General features: G+C 42.9%; 1 protein-coding gene across 8 annotated transcripts in view; it reads left to right on the forward strand.

Annotated features, from left to right (window-relative positions):
* TPRA1 (transmembrane protein adipocyte associated 1) overlaps positions 1–15,909 on the forward strand; it is a 53,258-nt gene extending 37,349 nt beyond the window's left edge. For 6 of the 8 annotated variants that reach the window (XM_056524870.1, XM_056524868.1, XM_056524867.1 and 3 more), the window contains exons 8-12: positions 1,799–1,909; positions 2,915–2,975; positions 3,719–3,821; positions 6,916–6,996; positions 9,093–10,113. In XM_056524870.1, coding sequence (XP_056380845.1) covers positions 1,799–1,909; positions 2,915–2,975; positions 3,719–3,821; positions 6,916–6,996; positions 9,093–9,324 — 588 coding nt within the window. In that variant the 3' untranslated portion in view covers positions 9,325–10,113. Of the gene's footprint in view, positions 1–1,798; positions 1,910–2,914; positions 2,976–3,718; positions 3,822–6,915; positions 6,997–9,092; positions 10,116–15,471 lie in introns of those variants that run through there. The other 2 variants (XR_008844996.1, XM_056524865.1) reach the window with 2 other exon arrangements.
* Positions 15,910–17,792: the final 1,883 nt, after the last annotated feature.

Below are 17,792 nucleotides of genomic sequence, written 5' to 3' on the forward strand. Positions count from 1 at the left end.
ACTTAATTCCTTGTTACGTTCCTCATGGGGTCTAGTTTCCAAAATGGTATGCCATGTGTTTTTTTTTTTGCTGTTATGGCACCATAGGGGCTTCCTAAATGCAACATGCCCCCCAAAAACCATTTCTGAAAAACGTACTCTCCAAAATCCCCTTGTCGCTCCTTCCCTTCTGAGCCCTCTACTGCGCCCGCCGAACACTTTACATAGACATATGAGGTATGTGCTTACTCGAGAGAAATTGGGCTACAAATAAAAGTATACATTTTCTCCTTTTACCCCTTGTAAAAATTCAAAAATTGGGTCTACAAGAAAATGCAAGTGTAAAAAATGAAGATTGTGAATTTTCTCCTTCACTTTGCTGCTATTCCTGTGAAACACCTAAAGGGTTAAAACTCTGACTGAATGTCATTTTGAATACTTTGGGGGGTGCGGTTTTTATAATGGGGTCATTTGTGGGGTATTTCTAATATGAAGACCCTTCAAATCCACTTCAAACCTGAACTGGTCCCTGAAAAATAGTGAGTTTGAAAATTTTGTGAAAAATTGGAAAATTGCTGCTGAACTTTTAAGCCCTCTGGTGTCTTCCAAAAGTAAAAACACGTCAATTTTATGATGCAAACATAAAGTAGACATATTGTATTTGTGAATAAAATAAAATAAATATTTGGAATATCCATTTTCCTTACAAGCAGAGAGCTTCAAAGTTAGAAAAATGCTAAATTTTCAAATTTTTCATCAAATTTTGGGATTTTTCACCAAGAAAGGATGCAAGTTACCACAAAATTTTACCACTATGTTAAAGTAGAATATGTCACGAAAAAACAATCTCGGAATCAGATTGATAAGTAAAAGCATTCCAGAGTTATTAATGTTTAAAGTGACAGTGGTCAGATGTTCAAAAAATGGCCGGGTCCTAAGGTGTAAAATGGCTGGGTCCTTAAGGGGTTAAAGGGGTACTCTGGTGGAAAACTTTTTTTTTTTTTTTTTTTAAATGAACTGGTGCCAAAAGGTTAAACAAATTTTGTAAATTACTTCTATTAAAAAAATCTTTACCCTTCCAGTACTTTTTAGCAGCTGTATGCTACAGAGGAAATTCTATTCTTTTTGAATTTCTTTTTTGTCTTGTCCACAGTGCTCTCTGTCGACACCTGTTGCCCGTATTAGGAACTGTCCAGAGCAGGAGAAAATCCCCATAGCAAACCTCTCCTGCTCTGGACAGTTCCTGACACGGACAGAGGTGTCGGCAGAGAGCACTGTGAACAAGACAAAAAAAAAAAAAAGTTTTCCACCGGAGTACCCCTTTAAGTGTTTCGACTTTAAGTGTTTTATGATGATATATTTTTTTTTTCCTAAAAGATTGTACATCAAGAACTACAATCTTTCTTTTTCTATACACTCAAACAGGATGTAGCAGATAATAAAAATGGCTTCAATGTTCAACAGTTCCCAAATTAATATTTAGATATATACAAAAAAAAAAAAAACGCAGCTCTACTGAGGTGTTCGAGAAGAGGGTCCTGGCGTCCCAGTCTTTGAGAGTTCACATGTCATAGAAAACAATGGTGCAGCACTTTCAAATGTAGATCCAAAAAAAGTGGGAATTCATTCCATATTAAATATTATGTTTCAGTTCATCCAGAAAACCATTCTAAAGCATTCTTGAGAATCATTATATGGATGAACTGAGACGTTGCATTTGATATGGGACATATTCACTATTGTTTTCTATATGCACTTATATATGTGTTTTTGTTGTTTTTTTGTATATAAGTAGACTTTTTTTTTTTTCTTTATTTAGGGTACTCTGGAAATCCTGTACCCAGACTCCCATCTGTCAGCAGAGGACTTTAATATCTATGGACATGGTGGCAGGCACTTCTGGCTTGCCAGCTCTTGCTTTTTCTTCTTGGTAAGCTGAACCACCATGATGCAGTATCATCTCCTATTTTAAGAGGATTTTATTATTTTGGCTGCCCTCTTCTTCTCATTAAGACAGCATAGTGATTTCTGGAGGTCTGCTGGTATCTGTCTGTTAAAGGGACCCTGTCATTACTTTCATGCTGATTGAACCGTGAGTTAACAAGGGTTTTTCCCTGTGGCTTCTGCTTGGTTATAAGTCAGTCTTCATTAATAGATGTCTTCTGCATTCCCAGTCAGTCTTCATTAATAGATGTCTTCTGCTTGGGTATAAGAAAACACCTACCAATCAAGATTGGTGGAATAGGGTGAATCTGCCAGACACCACCCCAATAACGCACAACATGAAAGTCATGACAGGTTCTCATCAATGATTTTGCTGGGCAAGATATTCCCCCAGTGGTAATTGATAATCACAGGGGGTCCCAGCAGTCGTGAAGTTCTGTTTTCTTATCCTAGTGACGTGACAGCCTACCTGGGAGTGGTGCCTGCGCTCTGGCACAAGAGCAGAACTCTCACGTTCCCGCAGGCTCTCACTTTACTAAGATGTGACAGTGAAGAGATTAGTATATGAGATGAGAAGGCTTAAATCTGTGTATAGAGGAGGCAGGGGAGCTTGGTAAGCCGGCTGCCTGCCTCCATTGAGCACAGCAACGCTGTAGCAATAAGGATACTAGGCAGAAGAACCTTTAAACCACTGCACCAGTTTATGTTAATGACCCCTCATTTCATTGCTGTTCACCCACACTGTAACCCAGTGTATTGGGTTTAGAGCGGCAGAACCAGTTTCACTGTCTGGTTTGTAGATAATAATGTGTTATATAGTCATAAGGATAAATGAGCATACCCTACTGCTGGATGAGAAGAAATATTATGATATTTTAGTAAGGAATATGGCCGAATATATGTATCCTCAAGTCAACCTCATGATGTTTCAATTTGGCTGCTATCATTTGTTCATATTTATTATTCTCGCTTTGTTCTTTCTTGTCTGCAGGTGTATACATTGGTTTCTATACTCCCCAAAACGCCACTGAAAGACCGCATCTCTCTTCCATGTGAGTGATATATCCTGTACAGACTTAAATGTATTTGTGGAGATAAATCACACTTGCTGTATACTTCGTCTAAGCTTTCTCTAGTAAGGTATCCATTCATAGCTTGTACTATAAGCGGAGATCACATTTATGAGCTTGCATTCTATAGGCCAGTGGTAGAGATGAGCGAACTTACAGTAAATTCGATTCGTCACAAACTTCTCGGCTCGGCAGTTGATGACTTTTCCTGCATAAATTAGTTCAGCTTTCAGGTGCTCCGGTGGGCTGGAAAAGGTGTATACAGTCCTAGGAGACTCCTTCCTAGGAATGTATCCACCTTTTCCAGCCCACCGGAGCACCTGAAGGCTGAACTAATTTACGCAGGATAAGACATCAACTGCTGAGCCGAGAAGTTCGTGACGAATCAAATTTACTGTAAGTTCGCTCATCTCTAGCCAGTGGTCTCCAACCTGCGGACCTCCAGATGTTGCAAAACTACAACTCCCAGCATGCCCGGACAGCCGTTGGCTGTCCGGGCATGCTGGGAGTTGTAGTTTTGCAACATCTGGAGGTCCGCAGGTTGGAGACCGCTGCTATAGGCTGTCAGGGCCCTTTCCATGTAGTTGTTTAGCTGTTGCTAGTTCTAGATAATATTGGACATGTGACTAGCATTTCCAGAAATCACATGACCACATTGTCTCTGATACAATGCAGGAAACACACGTTAACCTTTCTGTCTATGTGTTTGATAATGTCTCTTACAGCAAGAAAAAGTTTTTACGTGTATGCTATAATCCTGGCTGTGCTGAATTTGGTGCAAGGAGTAGGAAGTGCCCTGCTATGTGTGGACATTATTAATGGGCTGTGGTAAGTGCAGTTCTACATTGGGTCACTTTATCTTTCTACACTGCAGAGTTTTAGAAAGTTTATACACATTAGGCAAATGTTAGCCAAAACAACTATTTTGGCAGAAACATCTGACCACGCAATGAGTATTGTGGATTGTCCAAACTCTCCCCTGACAGCAGTTGTTGAGAAAAGGACGTGGTGTGTTAAATTTCAACATACCCGATCCTTGGTTCTCATAGGAAAAATGCCACTGCCAAAAGTGTCTGGAAGCAGCTTATTTCCATGTGCACTCTTTTATATTTATATATATATATATATATATATATATATATATATATATATATATATTTATTATATACACACACACATATATATATAATTGTTGGAGAAAAATCGTTTGACTCACAACTTCCTAAGGTGTATGGGCACCTTTTAGAAGTTTTTTGTTACAGAGTGCTTTAGTGCTTGTGAATGTGATCACTGCTTTAAAGATGGTGAGAAATCAATCTGCAACTAAGCAGATCATGGTACCAATGAAAACAATAGAGGGGAGTGTGGTGATATTGGGGGCAGTGGCCTGAAATGTGATGATGTGACAGGGACTGCTTCATGATGTGAGGAGTGGAATGGAGGCTTGTAGATTATTAGAGATGAGCGAACTTACAGTAAATTCGATTTGTCACGAACTTCTCGGCTCGGCAGTTGATGACTTTTCCTGCATAAATTAGTTCAGCTTTCAGGTGCTCCCGTGGGCTGGAAAAGGTGGATACAGTCCTAGGAGACTCTTTCTTAGGACTGTATCCACCTTTTCCAGCCCACGGGAGCACCTGAATGTGAACTCATTTATGCAGGAAAAGTCAGCAACTGCCGAGCTGAGAAGTTCGTGACGAATCGAATTTACTGTAAGTTCGCTCATCTTTATAGATCATGGTTAGAGTGAAAAGAGTAGTGGCACAGAGTATTACAGGGGAGTAGTGTGCAGATCTTGGAGAAGATGCCTTTATATTATGGTAGTGATGATCAAAGCTGGAAAGTAGAGCAAGATCACATGGTGACTAGAGCGTGAAGGTCATTACATGTTTATTATGTTATTTAGTTTTAAATGTTATATAAGGACAAATGGTTAAAGTGGTATTCCGGCTTTATACATCTTATCCCCTATCCAAAGGTTAGGGGATAAGATGTATGGTTGCAGGGGTCCCGCCGCTAGGGACTCCCGTGATCTCTGTGCAGACCCCGGCATGGACGTCACGCCACGCCCCTACATTCATGTCCCTACCGGCGGCACCCCAGCTACCATACATCTTATCCCCTAACCTTTGGATAGGGGATAAGATGTATAAAGCCGGAATACCCCTTTAATTTCATGTTCTTTTTAGTTTGGCCCAGCAGTGCTTGAGTACTGTCATCAGGCATCTTTTACTTGTCCACAGAGACTGTGGGAGGAAAAAGAAGCTGATGATGAATGCAACTCTAACCTCAAAGAAAATGTATTCTAAATTTCAGAACATACACTAATGAATTACATACGGACAGTAGATAATAACTGAAATATATAATATTGGGACTGAATGGCTGTAGGCCAAAGGGATGTATACTTTCACAACCATATTTCTACCCCTGATATAGTCTTTGTTACAAATGTGAGAATATGTGCATACCTATTTGTCTCTGGTTACAGACCTCTGACAAATGCTACAGTCATGTGTTACTCTTTTTCACCTGCCTGCTCTTCTGCTGTCTATAGGTAAACAACAAGGGGGAGCAGAGAGTCAAGTAACATGACTGTATGATCAGACTTCACAAGGTTTGTTTGAGGTCTGCATCTAAGGAGACACATATCGTATTTTTCGCCCTATAGGACGCACCGGCATATGAGACGCACCCAATTTTAAAGGTGCAAAATCTAGAAAAAAAGATTCTGAACCCAACAGTGATCTTCAACCTGCGGCCCTCCAGATGTTGCAAAACTACAACTCCTAGCATGCCCGGACAGCCGTTGGCTGTCCGGGCATGCTGGGAGTTGTAGTTTTGCAACATCTGGAGGACCGCAGGTTGAAGACCACTGGTATAGGAGGTAATACTCACGTGTCCCCGCCGCTCCGGACCCGTCACTGCTGCCCTGGATGTTGCTCCATCGCTGTCGCCGCGTCCATTGGGTGTCCCCGATGCTCCGGACGTCTTCTTCCCCGGGATCCACGCTCTCCATCTCCTTCATCACGTCGCTACGCACGCCGCTCCTATTGGATGACGGGACAGCGTGTGCAAAGACGTGATGACGACGAAGGAGAGCGCCGGCCATGCAGGGGATCCCGGCACGGAGCAGACACCGAGGAGGCAGGTAAGGTCCCTCTCGGTGTCCTGTAAGCTGTTCGGGACGCCACGATTTCACCGCGGCGGTCCCGGACAGCCCGACTGAACAGCCGGCTTAGTGTTATTTTCGCTTCAGACGTGACAGTCAGCTTTGATCGCCGCGTCTGAAGGGTTAATACAGGGCATCACCGCGATTGGTGATGTCCTGTATTAGACGCGGGTCCCGGCCGTTGATGGCCGCAGGGACGGCCGCGATAGGTGTGCATTCGCGGTATAAGACGCACCAACTTTCCCCCCCCCCCCCCCAGTTTTGGGGAAGAAAAAGTGCGTCTTATACGGCGAAAAATACGGTAAGTCAGATGTATACATAGAACAGTAGATTTTAATAAATACTGTTTGTAAAGTTGTTTAAATATTTTTATTCCAGATGTCTTGAAGCAATAAAAGAAATGTTGCAAAAATTTGCATAGTACATATGAGGCATGGAATACAATCATGGGTTGCCCATTTAGTCAATTACAGGATAGGATTGCTGATAATTAAAGGGGTATTCTGACCTAAATGAACCTATCCACAGGATAGGGGACGAGTGTGAGATCGCAGGGGGTCTGTCTGCTGGGCTACTCTGCGACCTCCAGAATGGCACCCTGACTCCTTTATTTTAAATGTAGTGGCCGGTCAGCAAGCACTGTTCATTGTCTATGCAGCCGCCAGAGATAGCTTCAATTAAAACCCCTTTTAAATCACTTATTTGTATGTTATTATATTATTAATTCTAACTTCCTACTTTATTTCACAGCCTTGTCGACATTACTACATTTTTATACTTTAGCCTGTTTGCTCCTCTCATGTATGTCGCATTCCTGAAAGGCTTCTTTGGGTGAGTATAACATAAAATCAATAGACACGAATCACAGCTAGTGACAGGACATAGCCATCAAATTTCCCATTTGGCTCCTGGCAGCCTTTATGGAAGCGTACTGCATATGTTTTAATACTACTCACATTAACATCAGTATGACCCATATACTGTATGTCTGCTGGCACTTTATATGTGTGGGCACTTATAATTGATATTATTATTTATGAATGAATACTGGCATCTAGATTTTGATCCAGCAAGGCTGGGACATCAGCCAGCAGAGGATTATTCAGGATTACATGGGCGCTGCAGGTACCTCAGTTACCATGAAGTGCGGTCATATTGTATATAACAGGTAGTGATGGCTTAAAGGGGTACTCCGCCCCTAGACATCTTATCCCTTAAAGGGTACCTCTCATGAAAAAAACTTTTGATATATTATAGATTAATGTATGCAGAATAACTTTACAATTGCATGTTATTAAAAAATATGCTTTTTTCTATTTAATTTTCCACTTTGAAGAAATGACCACTAGGGGTCTCCCTACCAGTCCTGGCAGCAAGCATTTCAGACTCATGCTGGAGTCCTAAACACTACGAGCTGCCAGTCTGCTTTGTTCACAAAGGAGAACACTCAGAGCTGCCAGCCTGCTTTGTTCACAGCCTGTTTGGCTGTGAACAAAGCAGGCTGGCAGCTCTGAGTGTTTAGGACTCCAGCATGAGTCTGAAATGCTTGCTGACAGGACTGATCGGGAAAAATACAATAGAAAGAAGCATATTTTTCATTAACATGCTATTGGAAAGTTATTCAACATTCATTAATCTAAAATATATCAAAAGTTTATTTGATGAGAGGTACCCTTTAAGATGTCTGATTGTGGTGTTCTGCCTGAGACTCCCCGCAATCTCGGTGCAACCCCGCGGCATTCTGACGGCGGGGTGCCGTAGCCGAGATCGTGGGGGTCCCCAGCGGTGGGAACCCCGCGATCAGACATCTTATCCCCTATCCTTTGCATAGGGGATAAGATGTCTAGGGTTGGAGTACCCCTTTAAGGATAATTATTTATTGCTTATATGCAACATGTTTCTGCTCTATTCAAGAGCCTTCTTCAGGATGGCATTGCATTAAAGAAATAAGGAATTATACATGGTAGAATCAACACTTTGCGGTAACTGAAATACCCGCAGTGCCATCAGGTCCTGGATCACTTTCTGATAACTGATGTGATCTGATATTTTACGTGCTGGATAACTATTGACTCCTGTATGATCAGTGCAACTACCTGCACATTCTAGGAAGTAACTGCAGCTAACAATGATCTCTCTGCAAGGGAAAAAACCCTCAAGTGTGTTGTGTCTATAAAAAACCTTAGAAGGTTAGTAGATTTATCTGCTGGTGTGGATGGTCATTTTGAATGCCAGGATTACACTAGGGAGCAGCCTATAATAGAGGCCTGAGCATAGGATAGTTGATTGACTGTTTATGTAGATAAAACGAGTACTCCAGTGCAAAACTTTTATTTTTTTTTTTTTTTTTTTTTTTTTTTAAATCAACTGGTGCCAGAAAGTTAAACAGATTTGTAAATTACTTCTATTAAAAAATCTTAATCCTTCCTGTACTTATTAGCTGCAGAATACTACAGCAGAAATTATTTTCTGTTTGAAACACAGAGCTGTCTGCTGACATCACGAGCACAGTGCTCTCTGCTGACATCTCTGTCCATTTTAGGAACTGTCCAGAACAGCATATGTTTGCTATGGGGATTTCCTTTTTACTCTGGACAGTTGTTAAAATGGACAGAGATGTCAGCAGCGAGCACTGTGCTCATGATGTCAGCAGAGAGCTCTGCGTTTCAAACAGAAAAGAATTTCCACTGTAGTATTCAGCAGTTAATAAATACAGGAAGGATTAAGATTTTTTAAAAGAAGTAATTTACAAATCTGTTTAACTTTCTGGCACCAGTTGATTTAAAAAAAAAAATTTTCACCGGAGTACCCCTTTAATCCTAATATAAACAGTGACATAGGTGGCCATAAATTGTAAAATTATTTTAGTTTTCATTCCATTCTGGTCTTTTTTTCTCCATTACTGATATATTTAACCTTTATTCCAGGTCTGAGCCCAAAATTCTTTTCTCTTACAAATCCCAAGTAGATGAGCCGGATGATACAGACGTCCACCTCCCGCATCCCTATGCAGTGGCAAAGAAAGAAGGCACAGACTCTGGATTTTACTCCAGCACTCAGATCGACACAACGGCTTATCTAGATGACGTGGCCTCTATGCCTCATGTTGGGAGCATTAACAGCATTGACAGTGACCGCTGGAAAGCTATCAATGCTTAAGCCTCCGCTCTCGGTTGAGTCACTAAAACATCTCACTGGGGTTCTGCCTAACTAACCTCTGGATATCTAAACATTGGAAAAGATGCAGAAGTTCTTCAGAGTGCAAATCTCTATAAAAATATTTTTCCCTCCTCTATGAGCCATGCTCTTTCGTAAAATCTCCTATGGAAATTGATTATACCAGATACCTTTTCTATTGCTGCTAAGCGAGGACAAAGATTGCTGATCTTGGATCAAGGTGCAACATCGTCAGCCTTGGGGATGATGGAAGAGGCTGGCATGGCACGTGTTAAAATGACTGACACCATGCGTCATCAATACAGTCTCACTGGACTCTCCTCAGTAGGTGCTGGACTCTCTGAGTAGCTGGATCTTTGCTTGCACTGAGTGTCCTGGCTTTTTCCATTGTCAGTACTAAGATCTGAATGCACATATGGTTCACACAATCGCTGTAGGTGGCATAGGACCTTCACCTGTGCCAGGCTGTAACAGGTATTACCAATTGCATTGAAATGGCGTCTTTAGGAACAATTAAACCGATGACACTGCGGATAACTTGATCATCACATTGGATAACCATATCCTACTTATTACCTTTTGAATAGTGAAAGCAAAGAATAGCTAGTTAATACAAATCATTGCATTTACCATTGTAAACGTTCCAATGTAGCTTGGGGGCAATTTGTGACACTGTTCTTCAGTCAAAGTCTGCAGGCGGGAGATGCCTCAGATTTATTTAGAGCAGTGTTTCCCAACAAGGGTGCCTCCAGCTGTTGCAAAACTATAACTCCCAGCATGCCCGGACAGCCAAAGGCTGTCCGGGCATGCTGGGAGTTGTAGTTTCGCAACAGCTGGAGGCACCCTTGTTGGGAAACACTGATTTAGGGTGCATGCACACCACGTTTTTGCTATACAGTTCCCGTATACGATTTCAAGTTAATAACCGTATGGAACTGTATAGAAAACTGTATGCATTGACTTAACATTGTAAACCATATGTCAAACGCATCATCCGGTTTAGTCCGTTTTGCATTTTATACAGTTTTGTCCGGTTTTTTACCCGTTCCCAAAACCGTAGTCTACCACGTTTTTTGGTCCCGGTGAAAAACTGTATTAAACCGTATACGTTTATTTATTTATTTTTTAACATGGGAGTCAATGGGAACCGTACAGAACTGTATGTGCGTACGGTTCCATCAGGTTTTCACCATGCGGTTTTTTACTTTGCACAGTTTTTTTTTCTCTTGGAATTTCAATCAAACAAGTGAAACTTTATTCAAAATGGAGTGAAAAGTTAAAAACATACGTTTTTTTTCTTTAAAAATTGATGCAACCGGACATCATTTTTCAAACCGTATATGGGTTAAAATTTGTACACACGTTTTGATACAGTTTAGTCCGGTTTTGAGGAATCAGTTTTTCATCAAAAACCTCATACGGGAACTGTATTGCAAAAACGTGGTGTGCTTGCACCCTTAAGGTCACAAGCCTTTTAATACATTTCTCACATTTATAGCACTGTCTGTCTGCCAGAGTTAAAAATCTACACCAGCTAGCTAGGAGCTGGAGTAGCTTTCTGACATACCAAATGCCAATTTTTGGTAGGCATAAAGGGGACAGAGAGGCAAAACGTCACAAAAGTTTTAGTTTCACACCATTTTTGATATATGCATTTGCTGTTAATGATTGGAAACATTCTTGACTTTATATAGGAGAGCAAACACCCTGACCCTATCTTGTAAAAGACCCTGTACCTGTCTGAAGTGTACATGACCAGGATAGCTATTCAGCCATAGAGTGTAAAAATAATGTTTTCATTTAGTGACAGCAAGCAGAGATCTTGAAAAAAGGTGAGTACCGTATTTATCGGGTATACCACGCATCGGCCTATAATACGCACCCTCATTTTACCAAGGATATTTGGGTAAAAAAAGTTTTTTACCCAAATAGTCTTGGTAAAATGAGGGTGCGTGTGTGTGCATGCGTATACTCCGATACACCCCCAGGAAAGGCAGGGGGAGAGAGGCCGTCGCTGCCCGCTTCCCTCCCCCTGCCTTTCCTGGGGTCTAGAGCCCTGCTGCCGCCTCTTCTCTCCCGCTGGCTATCTGCGCCGCTGCCCGTTCTCTCCCCCTGACTATCGGTGCCGGTGCCGGCAATGGGGCAGCGGCGCCGATAGCCAGGGGGAGAGAAGGGGCAACGGCACCCATTGCCGGCGCCGCTGCCCCGTTGCCTCCCCCATCCCCGGTTGTATAATTACCTGTTGCCTCCCCCATCCCCGGTTGTATAATTACCTGTTGCCGGGGTCGGGTCCGCACTGCTTCAGGCCTCCGGTGTGCGTCCCATGCGTCGTTGCTATGCGCTGCACGGCGTAATGACGAGTGACGTCATTGCCTCTTGCAGCGCATAGCAACGACGCAGGGGACGCACACCGGAGGCCTGAAGCAGTGCGGACCCGACCCCGGCAACAGGTAATTATACAACCGGGGATGGGGGAGGCAACAGGTAATTATACAACCGGGGATGGGGGAGGCAACAGGGCAGCGGCGCGGGCAATTGGTGCCGCTGCCCCTTCTCTCCCCCTGTCTGTCGGCGCCGCTTCTCTCCCCTTGGCTATCGGCGCCGGCAATGGGGCGCCAGCACCGATAGTCAGGGGGAGAGAACGGGCAGCAGCACCGATAGCCAGGGGGAGAGAAGGGCCGGCAGCAGGGCTCTAGACCCCAGGACAGGCAGGGGCAGAGAAGCCGGCAGCGACGGCAGGTCTCTGCACCTGCAAAGCCGCTGCAGTTCATTGATTTAAAGCTCCCGCTTTAAATCATTGAACTGCAGCGGCTTATCGGCGTATAACACGCAGGTAGACTTTAGGCTAAAAATTTTAGCCTAAAAAGTGCGTGTTATACGCCGATAAATACGGTAATTGGAACACAAAGGGTATTAGAAAGTTGCAGAATGTTTTATTACAAACTGGTCAGACTTTAAAGGGGTAACATTTTATTTTTTATTTAAATCAACTGGTGCCAGAAAGTAATATAGATTTGTAAATTACTTCTATTAAAATATGAATATGTTTGCTATAGGGATTTTCTCCTCCTCTGGACAGTTCCTAAAATGGACAGAGGTGTCAGCAGAGAACACTGTGGTCAGACAGAAAAGAACCTCCTCTGTAGTATACAGCAGCTGATAAGTACAGGAAGGATTGGGATTTTTTTTATAGAAGTAATTAGTGCTGGGCGGTATACCGGTTCATACCGAATATTTCCACCTCACACTGCCATTCATTTCCCCGCTCAGCCTGCCCTGGACTGCAATCGTCAGCCGCCAGCACCGCCACCCGCTGCTGGCCCCTTTCACAAGGTAAAAATGAAAATCTTCTAGAGCACACACTCACTGTGCGCTATGCTGCGGCCCCGGCGGTCGGCGATCCTCCCATCTGTGTCTGCAGTCTGGTCTGCACTGCTACACACATGAGGGGTATGTGCAAAGAAGACTGCAGACAGAGCATTGCACCCTAGTGTCTTCTACAGACCTTAGGGTGCAATGCTCTGCAGTCTGCACATACCCCTACCTGTACCTAAAAGTCCCATTAAAACAAAAATGGTACCGATAAAAAGTACAGACCACAGCGCAGAAAATTAGCCCTCATACATCCCCTTAGGCCAGGTATGTGCAGAGCATTGCATCGTAGTGCTGGGCGGTATACCCGTTCATACCGAATACCGGTGTGTTTTCCATTTACGATATCAATTTTTCCCCGCCTCCCCTTATGAATTATCAGCCGCAGCGCTCTGTCCCCACTAATCATATGTTACCCGCAGTCGCTGCTTCTCCTCCTGTGAGCGCTGCACATCCTCGCCACGTCGGGAAATGAATGATTTGTGCGCCGCCGGCACAGAATTTCTGTTCTGTTTGGAGAACGGAAGTGGTCATCTCCCCCTGCAAGCGCTGAAAGCCAGTGAGCTGCGGGCACTGCAGAGCTTCTGATCCCTCTCCCTTCTGATCAGAACAGAAGCCCTGTGCTAGCTGCAGCAGGGCTTCTGTTCTGATCCGAAGGGACGGGGATCAGAAGCTCTGCAGTGCCTGCGGCTCACTGGCTTTCAGCGCTTGCAGGGGGAGGTGACAGCTTCTGTTCTCCAGATAGAACGGCGCCCGAGGGTCATATATGATTAGTTCCCCGGGTGGGGGGGGTTTGAATGAGTGAAAAAAAAAAAACACTTTTAAATACCGTGATATACATTTTTGGTCATACCGCCCAGCACTAGAAGTAATTTACAAATCTGTTTAACTTTCTGGCATCAGTTGATTTAAAAAAAATAGTTTTCCACCGGAGTACCCCTTTAAAAATGAACATTCCCTTTGCATTGTTGACTTCTAAAGTAAGATCGTTTACTTCACCCTACATGGCAGAAATACTTGTTATCTGGCTGGTCGAAAACCCTGAATGGCAGGTATGTCTAGTCACTTACTAACGCGTCTGCCATTCAGGTTTCTCCATCTTGGAGGCACCATTACTAGCCTTGTTTATGCTTCTTGTCCCAGTGTTGTTTCTACCCTGAATATAGGTAAAATTGTTCTCATACAATATGGCCGACCACCAGGTTATGTGTATTCGTAATCTATGATTTGGAAAAACCTCTGCTTGGCCATTTGCTATCTCTATTACAGTAAGCTTACTGGCCCTTATCAAACTGTGTGAAAGAAAAAATGTAGTTTTTTTTCCCTCAGCAACCAATCACAGCTCAGCTATCGAGCTGAGGTAAAGTGAAAGCTGAGCTGTGATTGGCTGCTGCTGTCCCTCTATTTTTTCTCTCAGTTTGATAAATCTGGGCCTAGAGTCTGAGCTTATAATAAATTATTGTCTCTAAATAGTGAGGCAGATTATTTTATTTTAGACAAGTGACAGTACTGCTGATTTCTATTTTTATTTTTTTCTTGAATGATTTTTCCATTTTATAATCTGATGACATATTGCTTACAATGTGTCATATTTTTATTAATGGTGGACATTCGACCTTTGGGACCCCCATGAGCCTGATAGGGCCACAGTGCTTATATAGCGCTACATCCCCTCATCTGTTTTTTCCCTGCACAACAGCGCCCCCGCCACCTGGCTGAGCAGAAAACTGAAGCACTGCCCGATTCACTTGAATACAGATGTGCTGTATACCCTCTGCATGATGGGTGATCGGAGCACTGCTGTACAGCTTCTTTCTAGGGCACTGTTTCCCTAACCGGGGTGCCCCCAGCTGTTGCAAAACTACAACTCCCAGCATCACTGTCCTTTTTGCTTACAACAAAAGGTCTCAGGTATATAATTGTCACCAAGCCCCATATACGGCAAACTATTTGGAAAAATGCTTTTGGAAAAATGCTGTCTTGTGCCTGCAGCTATTGGCTGTCTGTCTTGGCTGGGACAAAATACAGGAAGTGAGGGTGGACAAGCAGGGCTCTGTACACTGAGGACAAGTAGGGCTCTGTGCAGTGAGGACAAGCAGGGCTCTGTGCAGTGAGGACAAGCAGGACTCTGTGCACCGAGGACAAGCAGGGCTCTGTGCACTGAGGACAAGCAGGCCTCTGTGCACCGATGACAAGCAGGGCTCTGTACACCGAGGACAAGCAGGGCTCTGTACACCGAGGACAAGCAGGGCTCTGTACACCGAGGACAAGCAGGGCTCTGTACACCGAGGACAAGCAGGGCTCTGTACACCGAGGACAAGCAGGGCTCTGTACACCGAGGCTATATGACATACTCCCGCCTCACACAGCAGGATGATTGACAAGGCAGGAGCCTGCACAGAGTCCTGCTTGTCCCGCCCTCACTTCCTGTATTTGGACTCCTCACAGAGGCACACAGGCAATAGCTGCAGAGACAGCATTTTTCACCCATTTGAAGTTTTTGAAAATGACAGGTACACTATAAATTACAGTATTTGAAGGCAATGTTAGTGTATAATTAATCACTGTAGTATTCAATTGTCTACAATGCTGGGAGTTGTAGTTGTGCAGGAGCTGGAGGGGCCCCATGTTGGAGGCCAAAACATAAGCACTTATGTGAAAAATCTATTTTTTGGAATGCTGTATTTTTATTGTGTAAGGACACTAAGTGTAATCTCAGACGATATGTTAATCTGTAATAATTTCTTTGTTATGCAGTAGTCAGCAACGGGCAGCTCTAAAGCATTTAGGAAACATTGAAGCCACAGGTTGAAGCTCCCTGTATTAAAGATAGAACAAAATGAGATAATGTTAAAGAGCATCATCGATATGAAAAATACCACTCTATAAGCGTTTGAATCCTTTATTTGCCATGTAAAAAAAATTTGGTTCCATAATTTCTTTACAGTCCCTGGAAATGCTTGGTGACAAACCCCACTGGAGCTTTTACAGCGCCTGCATTTGCTGTACTGTCGCTTTCTAGAAAGTAGATAAAAGTTCTGCATAGCTGTTATGTTTTCTAGGAAAGCTGGGTGGAATCACTTTGCATCATTTATGAGAGTATCTTTCCATAGCTAGTTAGATTTGCCATTGGGGAGGTAGCTAAGGCTGCTTTCACACTATAAAATTCATCCGTTTTAAAGATCCGTCTGATGTTCCGTCATGAAAACCCTGCAAATCGTCTGTTAGAAAATCCCATTATAGTCTATGGGATTTTTACATTATCCGTTATAGCCCATTATTAATAACGCCCGTTATTTTGTGACGGGAGAATGAACGGAAGATATAGTGCATGCACTATTTCTCCCGTTACTATCTTCCGTCACAAAATAACGGCCGTTATTAATAACAGACTATAACGGATTAAAACAGATAATGTAAAAATCCCATAGACTATAATGGGATTTTCTAACGGATAATTTGCAGGGTTTTCATGACGGAACATCAGACGGATCTTTAAAACGGATGAATTTTATAGTGTGAAAGCAGCCTAACAACTCTTTAATGGTTGTCACTCAGCTTTCCCAGTCTCTGCAATTACAGATCTTGCCTAGCTGTGGAGTGATACATCCCTTGTGTGTTATATTGCTACGTTGCGACAAAATCTCATTTAACGTTCAATGTTTGTTACTTGCTGGAAAAATATATTTTATGGATGCCGCTGACAGATGCCAAATAATGGATTCTGTTATCCATAGGCTTCATTGTTTTAAAGAAAAAAAACTTATAATGCAAGCTGTGTGATATATATAATTATTATTATTTTTTGTAATTGGTTTCCTCTGTGTAGAATAGTGCTGCCTCTAGAAGACATATTGAGGGAAATTTACTTACATATGGAAATGCTGCACTTAGATCAAGGCGGCTCTGTGGCGCCCAGCGCGGAAATCTGCTCCAGTTATGATTTTTTTGGCCCTAAAGTCTCATGTGAAGTCGTTCCCCCTTCCAGCACCCTATCTGCCTCTTTCCCTCCCAAGTGGCATATATGCTCAAAAGGCGGACATTTTTGCGCAGAACCGGCAACTTTTCAGCATATATGCTGCTGTCACTGCTTAGTAAACTATTCTCAATAGGCCAAAATGACATTCTTGGCCTTCATTGGATAATGGGGTCCCATGGATATATTTAGGCTAGGTTCACACTACGTTAATTTCCGGGTGGAGATTTCGAGTATGGCCAGTGCCGACCAATTCCGCCTGAAGAAAGAGCAATGGGATTCTACTGCATCAGAATTTCCGAGTGAAATTTCCCTTTGAAATTCCTCCCAAATTTCCATATTGTGTGAACCTAGCCTTACAGTATACACTTACAGCCTTACAGTATACACTGGGAGCTTTGGTAGTGCATACAGCAAACAAATGCTGCAGAGTTTGCTGTTTTATTATTCTTTGAACCCGTATGAACACTTCACATTTTAATGGAAGAATCAGTGTTGGCCATATTGATCTTTACCCAGCTTTTCCAAAATCAGATATGATAAATTGATATCGATGAGGTAACAACATATCTACTGGTGATTTTTTTTTTTGTACACCCCAATAATATATTTTTGTGGGTATACTTCATTTTTTCAATAATGACGGATGCTAAAGTGTTATTAACTGCATTAGACATACAGTTGTTCCTGTACAGTAGATCACTGTTTTCCAAGCGAGTGCCTCCAGCTGTTGCAAAACTACAACTCCCAGCATGCCTGGACAGCCGTAGGCTGTCCAGGCATGCTGGGAGTTGTAGTTTTGCAACAGTTGGAGGCGCGCTGTGCAGAAAACACTGCAGTAGATATTTGTTATATACCCAGCTATAATTTCTCCAGAGAGAATATGGAGTTCAAAATGCCAGAAGCATTTGCTGCACAACACAAATTTTGCAATACATATATTAGGGATCGACAGATATTGATTTTTTAGGACCGATACGATAATCTGTGACCTTTCAGGCCGATAGCCGATAACTTATACCGATATTCCGGTATAAGTTATCAGCTATTTCTCCCCGGCCCCGCAGAAGCCGCTGCAGATCAATGATTTAAAGCGGGCACT

Source organism: Hyla sarda, chromosome 6, assembly GCF_029499605.1.
Source record: "Hyla sarda isolate aHylSar1 chromosome 6, aHylSar1.hap1, whole genome shotgun sequence".
Lineage (NCBI taxonomy): Eukaryota > Metazoa > Chordata > Amphibia > Anura > Hylidae > Hyla > Hyla sarda.